This window comes from Pseudopodoces humilis, chromosome 4 (assembly GCF_049639895.1).
Source record: "Pseudopodoces humilis isolate 2021_Gansu_Grassland_sample_001 chromosome 4, ASM4963989v1, whole genome shotgun sequence".
NCBI classification, from domain to species: domain Eukaryota; kingdom Metazoa; phylum Chordata; class Aves; order Passeriformes; family Paridae; genus Pseudopodoces; species Pseudopodoces humilis.
This window is the reverse complement of record NC_142203.1, coordinates 14,595,132-14,605,408: the sequence shown is the minus strand read 5'-3', so window position 1 is coordinate 14,605,408 and position 10,277 is coordinate 14,595,132. Positions and strand designations below refer to the sequence as shown.

The 10,277-nt window shown below is 41.8% G+C and overlaps 1 protein-coding gene across 1 annotated transcript; it reads left to right on the top strand.

Annotated features, from left to right (window-relative positions):
• The first annotated feature begins 1,748 nt into the window (after positions 1 to 1,748).
• MBLAC2 (metallo-beta-lactamase domain containing 2) lies at positions 1,749 to 8,478 on the top strand. The gene is made up of 2 exons (XM_005532431.3): positions 1,749 to 2,236; positions 3,768 to 8,478. Exons 1-2 carry the CDS (start codon positions 1,792 to 1,794, stop codon positions 4,154 to 4,156), a joined length of 834 nt encoding a protein of 277 aa, XP_005532488.1. The 5' UTR covers positions 1,749 to 1,791; the 3' UTR covers positions 4,157 to 8,478.
• Positions 8,479 to 10,277: the final 1,799 nt, after the last annotated feature.

Here is a 10,277-nt window from a genome sequence, read left to right as displayed (position 1 = left end):
ACCCCTGGACTTTTGGGCCTGAAACAGTTTCTGGGCAATCCTGGTGAGGATAGAGGCTCTAGTCCTTTCGACAGTGGATGACAAGCCTGCGTGGTCTTCCTTCTCCACAATGACCACAGGGAGCAGCGGCAGCGGCGTGCACCCCAAGCCCTCACCTCTAGGCTTAGTTCTTTCTAATAAAGGCTTATTAAAGGGAGCCAAAGGTCTCCTGGCCTTTTAATTTACGCCATTAACTGCAAGGTCACTGTACTGCACCTTGCTTAGTACAACTGGGTTGTTCAGACTTACTGCTGTACCTGTAGGAGCGCATCTGGCTTCCCCCAGACAGAAACAAAGGCCTTTTTATTAAGGCCAGAGAAAACATGTTGATGCCAGCTTTTTCCTACTTGTTACTTTTAACAGAAATTAGCTCTATTTGGTTAAAACAAAATCACATTATATATTTCCATGTCACTCTGCAGCACAGAATACTGTTTAATAAGCAGAGAGACCTAAATAAATATTTTTTAAGAAAAAGCAAAAATAAACAAAAGAAAATGAAGCAAAGGGAAAGGGAAAGTCCTTTGAAAATAGGAAGCAAGATATGAGCCTTGCAGAATGGAGATGATAAAAGAAACTGTAAAGCCCCAAACATGAGCAATTATCTAGATGTAAAAGAAAAAAAAAAACCAAAACAACAGCACACAACAAAATAAAACTTAAACAAGACACAGGGCTAGAAAGGAAAGGCATTAAATGTAGTGAATTTCAGGTCCATTTTTTAAAGCTGCTTTAAAATTAATTCTTAGTATACTACCTTAAAACAGCATTAGTCTGACGAGAAGTGACAACCATTAAAACTAGCAGCATTTCAACACCACATTTTTACCCAAATTTTTGATTTTTTTCAAGCATACTGGTTCAAAAAGCCCATTTTTAACTGAAAGCACAAACTGACAGTGACAAATGGAGAAATCCTGAAGAGCTGAGTTGTACAACTAAGTCACCAAGCATGTCAAAGTTACCACACTAAGTCTTCTCGTTGTCTTGAGGGACGTCTAAAGGATCACCCTGGGTGTATTTTCATGTTTATACATAGATCGTGTGTCATTTATAAAAGAGAAGCTTTTCAGATTTAAGCTTTTCAAATTCCTCAAAACCTATGCAGGCAGTTTCTCGGGCAGTGGCTCAGGGGTAAGCAGCTGATGCTTCGGGAGGAAAAGGCCTGTGGAATCCGGAACCCCGACAGCAGACCCAAGCAGACTGAGCGCTATAACTAGCGCTTTCCGCACAACAAAGTTCCTGATCTTGTTTTGGTAATCGTGGATCCTTGATTTTCAGAGGCAAGCACAATCAGTTAAAGGGAACAGCAGATACAGAAGAAAGGACTGAACTTTAGATACTAAAGTTTTGTGGGTGTCTTCTTAAATAGATGCCCGTGAAGGTAAGCGGGAGAAGATATTTGTCCCAAGGATCACTAACCCCTGCCGTATGAAAATACCCCCGCAGCTGCTCTCCGCTCCTTTGCTGCTCCCTGTCCAGCCCTGCAGGGTCGCGCCGTTCCCCCCACGGCCGAGGCGCTTCGCCTTTACTGCCCCCTCCGTCGGCGGGTCTCGGTGTGGAAGGGGGCTCAAATACACGCCCCCTCAGACCACAGCTGAGCGCCCACAGCCCCTCCGCACTCCCCCGCTCCTCACCCGGCACCGCCACGCTCCGCCTGCCGCTGCCGCAGTGGGCCGGGCCCGCGCCGCCCCGCCCGCGCCGCCGCGGGGGCGCTGAGGGGGCTCGCGGGCCAGCAGCGCCGGCCGGGCCATGTCGGCGCTGGAGTGGTTCGCGCACAAGCCCCTGGGCGGCGGTATCTTTTGGATCCAGGAGCGCTTCTACGAATCGCGCAACCGGGCCAACATCTGGCTGGTGCGGGGCTCGGAACGAGACGTGGTGATCGACGCGGGACTGGGGCTGCGCAGCCTGCCCGACTACTTGCGCGACGCCGGGCTGCTGGCGCCGGCCGAGGGCGCCGGGCCGCGGCCGCTGCTGGCCGTAGCCACCCACGTCCACTTCGACCACTCGGGCGGGCTGCAGCACTTCGACGAGGTGGCGGTGCACAGCGCCGAGGCGGCGGCGCTGCTCCACGGCGACAACTACGAGGCCGTGACGTGGCTGTCGGACCGGGAGGTGGCGCGGCCGCCGCGGCCCGGCTGGAGCGCACGGCAGTTCCGCGTCCAGCCCGTTCGGCCCAGCCGCCTGTTGCAGGAGGGTAAGGGGGCCAGCCCCGCCGGTATGCGCTGGGTATTATGGAGCAGCTTCTTTGCCGCTGAGCGCCTCTTGCTTTACTCAGCTCCTCGTATCAAATATTTAAATCGATTAATTTTGTCACTCCCGTGATTCTATAAGCCACCCGTAGTTAGCATGGTACCAAAAAGACGCGTAGTGGGTTAAACCATTTCTACCAGTTCTGAAAGTTCTGGCGGCCTGAGTTTTTCTCCATCTAGAATGAGAATCACTCAGCAGTGATTTAGGTAACTAATTGAGCACCCGATGTTTATCCTTAGGCTTCAAACAGTATGCCAGCAGGTCATATTCTGGTATCTGGTGACCTTTATTATTTATAAGCTGTCAAGACATGGAAAGGGCAGTTAACAGAACAATTCCTGAAATGTGCACTGAGAATACAATTTTTGTTTTACAGAATTTACATGAATGTTACATGAATACACTTACTGAATTTTACCTGACTTATGTAAAATGTAAAAAACAATTTATTACTGATAAAGCATTTACAAAAGTGGCTTCTTGCACATAAGGAAGATCACTTAGTCTCTAATGGGAGACAGTGACTAGGGTTCTGGTAAAAAAAGCACCTAAACTATACAGTACTGTTAAGCAGATGTTAAAGGGTGGCTGTCAGACAGGTGATACCTTAGGTGGGGTGCTTACTGTCTTCTTGGCTTTATTAGGCCATCCCACATAGGTGGTTGGAAAAGCAGAACTAATTTTTACTGAAGGCTTCCATAAAGATGGAATGTGACATTTAACTATAGTAAATCAATAGAAGTTTAAGTTGTTTTTGTGGGTTTTTTTCCCCTCAAAAAGGAGGTAGGATTATTGAGAAAAATACTTTTGTAAAAGACAAAGTACATTGGCTGCTAGATTAGCATCAGAGTTTCTAGGATGTTAACTGACACATGATAACACGAATATCAGTTCAGTGGCTGGTACAATTAAAAGGCATTCACATTTAACCTGTGGACCTATGGTAAGAAAGTTCTGTTTTTATGTCTTACTGAATTAAATGAAGAAAGTGTATGGAGGCCTGTCTTGGTGCTCCTCCAGCAATTTATGTTTTGGCCTTTTGCCTTTAGGAGTAACAGCAGTGCAATTCTAGATGAATTAAATAAGGGTAAAATTACAATGTATTGTGAAATACATTTTTTGTAAACTTTCAGAGGAGAACCAGCTTTAGATGTGTTCTATTTTTTTCCTGTTTTATTTTCTCTACTGCATTCCTTTTCACATTGTTCAATTTATTGGAATTTATTTGAATGTGAATATATTCCATTAATACAGCCCCAAGCCTGTGTTAACTGCTAATGTTATTGGAAAATACCTTTTTGCACATTTATATTTCAGACACTTCTTTGGCACTCACTGAGAAGATAAATGCCCCGCTCCCATTGTTGCGATATGTCATATGTCTAAAGTCTCTGTGTATGAGTAGGTAGTTCTCTTTGTGTCATTTAAGAAACATGACAAATGCATACAATTTCCTGTGACATATCTGTTTTCAGGGGATGTGCTCAACCTCGGAGATCGACAGCTCACTGTCATGCACATGCCTGGTCATTCACGAGGCAGTATTTGCTTACATGACAAGGACAGGAAGATTTTGTTCAGCGGAGATGTGGTATATGATGGATCTATGATCGATTGGCTTCCCTACAGCAGGATCAGTGACTACGTTGTAAGCTGCCAGCGCCTGATGGAGTTAGTAGACAGAGGTCTTGTGGAGAAGGTACTACCTGGGCACTTTAACATGTTTGGAGCAGAAAGGCTGTATCGGTTAGCTGCCAACTACATTTCCCAAGCTGGAGTTTGTCACAAGATTTCTACCTGTGCTATGAAATCCATTGCAAGCATAGCACTTCATGTTGCAAATTCAAGAATCACTTCTCAGTGACAGTTAATTTTGTGTGATATGTCACCTGCTGTATAACTAAATGGGTTGTGAAAGCTCAGTAACAAGCAGAAGCAGTATGTGTTAGCAAAAAGATGGCAAATTGATACAGGTGAGCTTTAAAAATTCTCCCTGTTTTCTCCTACTTTATTCATATTTTTATAAAAACTGTAAACTTGTAGCTTTAGCCAAAGCTATAGATTTTCTTTCTACTTTTCACGAGCATGTTTGTACATGTATTGCAATTCAAATACATTGTTTTAATTTTGTTACAACTCTGGCAGATATATGTGCTAAAATGAGAGGTTTTACACTCATGGCTAAAACCTTGTTGCTGTAGTACTAGACTTATGATTATTCATCACTGCCTGCTCAGGTTTTGACCTAACAGCTCTTGCTAAGACCTAGCATGTGCTAGGAGCAGCCATTAGGTCACAGCAGGAGCAACATCTATGCCAGACTCGGTGTCCAGAAAGAAATAATTCTGCAGCCATTGCCACCTGTGGGCATGGGATCTGCTGCACCTCTCAGCACCTGAAGGTTTATCTTTGCACACTACTTGCCTGGCGGTTTCTTTAGACTACACTAACACATGGAAGTTGTGTAGACCAAACTTTCAAGCTGGAAGTCGCAGATACATCACTTTACCACAGAAGCTTTTGGTGCAGATGGTTTGTTGAGGCTTTCATGTCTCCTGGTGTGGTGCAAGGAGCCAGTGCACCAGGAGAGAGGAAGCAAGCAGGAGCACTCTCACCATTGGCTAGGGAACTGTTTTACTTGTAGGCATGTGAGTTAGGAATTAGAAAATTTGTGAACTAATGAATTAATGTGTTATGCTACTCTGTACAAAGTGGATTGAGTTTTTGCTGGATGTGTTTATTTTTTTTTCTGATCAGCTCATAAAAAATATTTAGAGAGTATGTTGTTAAGGAAAGTTGAGAGAAGTGGACTGTGACCAGCTTAAGGCATTTGTTTATGCTTAAGGGTATTTTTATGTGACTGTGTTGTAACTTGGTTGTTAATCATCTGTGCTGGGGGGGGGATTGAGGCTTTAACATGACCTTGCCATAGTGAAGGTGCTGTATTAAGCACCCAGTATACCTTTTATCACAAAGAGAATGTAACTCAAATTGTTTACTGTTTGCATCAGAAGTATGTGCTGCACATGGTTGTTCTGAAATGTAAGGTGTGCTACATGGAGTTTTTTCCAAAAAAAAAAGTTGAATACATTGAAAAATGCTAAATACCATTGTAACTTGCTTATGAAAATTGAATGTGTGGTATTTAAAAACTGCTGAAATGGTTAGTTTGTGTGATTATTCTAACAGTTTGTATATATGTAAATTTTTTAAAAGGACACTGTCTGAATTTATTTTTGTACATAGACATATATATGTTCCAAAAAAGACTGCAAATGTTTATCCAAATATTAGTGTAGTTTAACTTCTCTTGTTTCACTTTATGCAGAAACTTGCCCCCATCATAGCCAGTAAGTAAGGGAGCCAGAGGTTTGGGCTTTGTCTAAGGCATGAGGGAGAGGAAATTGATAGCCTTCTGAATAGATACAAATTCTTCTGGGGAAAAAAAAAATATTGCAAAATTAAAAAAGCATCTCTGTCTAAAATTGATGAAAACTAGTATATTATGTAAGGCTTTTTCCCCTTCATAGATGACTACACTCCTGCCTTTACTGTGAATATGTTCCTTTACCAGGATTTGCACTGGTTGGTTGTTGCCTCGTTCTTCTTAGAAGTGCCTGTCTCCAAGCTGAAGCAAAATTGTGAGTGGGCAGGACATGTGCAGAGGTGCAGCACTTGAAAGACCTGTTATCACTCATACCACAGTATCTTTTTTTTTTTTTTTTGAGAAATCCATGTACATCATTGTGTGGTGTGAGTGTTCAGTGGGTAGACTTAATGTCATAAAACCAAGAGGTATTTATCTTGGCCTCAGCTGGCAAAGGAAGAAATACCAAAACAGGCTGGTAAGCAGGCTGAAGGTATACATATCACTAAAGCTTATACCAGTTATCCAGATGATGCCATGGTATTACAGGTTACCTGACAGTAATTGAATTCCTGCAAATTAGTTGACAGTGGTGTAACATCAGTAATAATCCTTCTTTTTAAACATTGCTTTTGTGAAGACTGTGGGAGTCCTGGTGGTAACCCTGTGCATTAAGCCAGTCACCAAGAACTCCTATCACAAAGCCTGCCAATATTCATGTCAAGTTGCTAAAGTTTTGCAAATGTTCACTAGAAGAGTAAGATCACTTTGAATTGGCATTGGTGTGTTATACCATTATCAGTTTATTTGATTCAATATTAGAATCTTGGTAGCCAAACATTACTGTATTGTAAAGCCTGAACTTCTAAGGGAAGACTCAAAACACGTCAGTTCAAAAGAAAAGACAACATCCATCCTCCATCATTTGTGTTTAAATCTGTGCTCAGTATCTCTATCAGCTACAATCCTTAAATGGCCAAATCACTGTCAAAATGCCCTATTAAGTTATGCTGAATTCCACTAAGTACTTTACCAAAACTTTGACTTTTTTACTTTACCAAATTCTAGGGGATATTTTCTTAATTCAGAAGTGAGCTTATAACCCAAAGTGGAGTTTGTTAGTAAACTGCTGCTATAATCCAAATGAAAGTAGTTTTTTGAGGGTCATGAAATTATTTTTTGTATTAAAAGAAATTCATTACTAGATAAACAATACTTAAATGATCTTAAGTTAAAAGAGCAGTCTCTGATTATTTTTGTTAAGACTTACCAAATTTTAATCATAAGAGTTTGACAGCGGTCCTTTCATGCTACTTGGATTAAATATTTAAAATGTATATTGTAAGTTTAAATGCTGCATCACATTGAACCTTTAGAGTTGTGTTGATTTCTTTGTAACATCTAAATATATGTTAATTCAATTTTCAGTTGACTGGGGAATTGACATAAAAATCAGATGGGAAGTTTTGTTCTGTAATCTGTTAAGGTTGTTACGATGTTAGCAGTTTGCACATAATTTTTTTTTGTATTATCATAATAAAATATCATAATCCTATGCAGTTAAGTAATAATTTCTAGGTATTTCTCAACAGAAGCACTTTTCATTCGAGATGGAGTATATTTACAAGTTGCTAGCAGAATTATTTATGCTTCTAGGAAAGAAACTGCATTAAAAATGTTTACACATCATAGATGTACTTTGCCTTGTAAGAGCAGACATCTGTAGCCAAAGAAAACAAAAACTAAAGAAATGCAGCTCTGTTAGGAAAGTGGGAGGGAGATAAAGGTGGAGAAAAAGAAGGATTTATTAATCTAATATTAAAAATCTAGGTCTCAGCATTCAACCAACACTGGTCCAAGTTCCTATTTATAATTAATGCATATGTGACTTAAATCAGTAAGCAGTACCTCTTGTGTGTAAAAATTCAGCCATGAATTAACCACGTATCTTCAGTCCCTTCACTTTCAAACTGAATTAGGAAGTTTAGAATTGATCGAGAAGCAATGAAAAAAAAAACCCAAACCCATTCATTATGTTTTATTTTAGATTCCATTAAAGTTAACTCTTACACAGGGGAGCTGCTATCCAAAACACTTTAACTGTATTGCACCGGGTTTTGGGGGCAGTCAGAAAGCCACTCCGGGGCACATCGGTAGCAGTCTAGAATGCTGTGGAGTCACTTCACTAGCTCACACATCACCTTGGCGTGGTGGAATCCTGCCCCAAAGCCTGTCACCATAGTGCATGCATATTGTAGCTGATAGCTTGAAATATATATTTTCCCCTTTTTTAGTTGTGATTCCCCCCCAGCTTCTCTTTCTCCTAATTGTTTACCTGGCGTCAGGTTACCATGGTTACTGAAGTTTCTCTCCTCAGCCCCACGGCGAGAGGCCGGATAGAGTAAAGATAGGACCCCGCTGGCATTTCCAGCTGCTTGAAGTTTCTTTAGCCCAGGAAAGCACGGGGTTGGGAGAAGAGAACCCTTCTTTCCAACACGGTAGTTTGTAACTTTTTCCTGTTCCAGAATGCCTCTAAACTATGGAAGCTGAGAGGGCATGCTTACCTTGCCTTCCCTTTCTTTCCCCCCTGTGTTGCCAGGAAACCAGGCCCCCCTCTCTCCTCCTCTTCCCCTCTGTAGAGAATACTCCTACATCTTTGTGAGCATTTGAAGAAGTTGGTGTCTGTTATTTCTTATCTTGATGTGTGTAACCTTGATTTGTAGAAAGTTTGTAAGATGTATTAACTGAGAAAAATAATTGGTTCTTTCTCTGATGTCCCCACCCCCCGAGAAACCCTGTTAAAAGAGACCCCCCAGACCCCAAATCCTTTGTCTCTCGTCCTTTGGATTCCCCTTCACAGAAATAAACTGTGGAATGCAAACCAGAGAGAGAGTCATCCCCCAATTTCTTTACTCGCTCTATAGACTTGAATTCTAGAAGAAAATCGGTGAATCCCACAAACATATGCTGGCTCGAAACTCGAGAGAAACCTCATCACTGAGCTAGCCGGGCCACACTCGAGAAGATCGAGTCACATGCAGTGTCCATAGGGGTGGGATGCCCCTCCTGTGCAGTATCTGTGGGTGGGAAGGTGCCCTGGTCCCAACTGCTGACTGGGCCAGCGCCAGACGGCCACAAGCCAGGCAGGGGCTGTGCTGACCAGGAAAATAACAGAATTGAAGATCAAACTAGAAACCAGGGGTGTTACATGCCTGCTCCTTGCTTTTACTGTGCTACCCAAAACCATCTTCAGCGAGGTCACTCCTAATGACCCAGATTTTATTGGACAGGCTAATCTCACCTGTTTAAAAATTATTTGTTAAAAAATTATTCTAGCAACTAACTTTGCACATATTCCTACACATTCCTCCAACAGAGTCCAGGGGTGAGGGGTGGGGGGTGATGACGCATTCAACAGAAATTAAAATTGGAAAAACAAACAATAAAAAATAAATAAAAGGACTCCGATATGGGAAAAGGTTCAGAAACTTGGGCAACACAATTTTGTGACTGTGCCAGGTATCTCCCAGCAGTTTGACCCAGATGCACAAAGAAGCATATTCGGAATCGTCAAACTGGCAATGATTCTTGGTATGTTTTTAGTATGGCTTTATATTTTTACATATGATTTGTTCCAAGAGTGACATGAACAAAACTAACTTGAACTTGCATGAAATCGTGCCCAACATCTTTAAGAAAATCAGGATTAATTTAATTATGGTTCTGATATGTAATCTGATTTTGAGCAGTTGGAATGAGGTCTATTATCTTCTGCACACTCAAATTCAGTTAAGGACTGAGTGGTAGGATAGTTTCAAATACTAATGAAATTTGGACTAGAGAAGAATGTTATCTTCAAAAGGAAGACAGACCTAGCATACAGCCCCGCAAAAAGCTATAGATGACTTTGAAAATTTAAGTAAAAGCTAGTAACAACATCTTTAAGTATATCTCCTAATTAATTATTTTCTTTATTAAGCTGACAGTATGTATGTTTGAGGAACATGCTAGTGCTATTCATTTACCAACTCTATTCATAAGAGCTCATCTTAGGATGGGCTTAGCCAACTTTGAAAATTCAAGGATTTTCAAGTCACTGCTACCACAACCATGTACTTATTTTTAGTTAATATTATTTGAGCCTGTCTTTTCTGTTTGTAATTCTTTGCATATCCATTTCACATGCGGTATGAGCACTGCTGCTAACTTTAATCAATTTACAAAAGTGGCACTTTAGTTTCTGGAGCAACATTTTAGCTTATAAATTTAGAAGTAGGGACCTAAATGTGGATCTCCAGTTCCCAGAAGCACACCCAGAGTATCAGTATCAGGTATTTCACTCTACTTGACATAGAGCAGCCAGGGCACAGGTGCACCATTAGAGAGAACAAGCTGGAAGCCAAGCGCAGTCACAACACAGGCAGGGATTGTGACCTCCCTGCAGAGTAACTTGACCTGTCAGCAGCCCTGTGACTGCAGACAATGGCAAGGTGATGACTCAAGTTCATGGTGAGGCCACAAAGTCTGTTCAATATGCCAGCAAGAGAGCAGCACACAGCACCAAAGCAGGAATAACCCCAGTGCAGCTCAGGCAAGGACCCTGTGCTGAGCTCCAGGA

Coding starts and splice junctions, on each gene's coding strand:
- MBLAC2 (XM_005532431.3), top strand. CDS start 1,792: ATGTCGGCGCTGGAGTGGTTCGCGCACAAGCCCCTGGGCGGCGGTATC. Junction 2,237..3,767: donor CAGCCGCCTGTTGCAGGAGG/GTAAGGGGGCCA, acceptor ATCTGTTTTCAG/GGGATGTGCTCAACCTCGGA.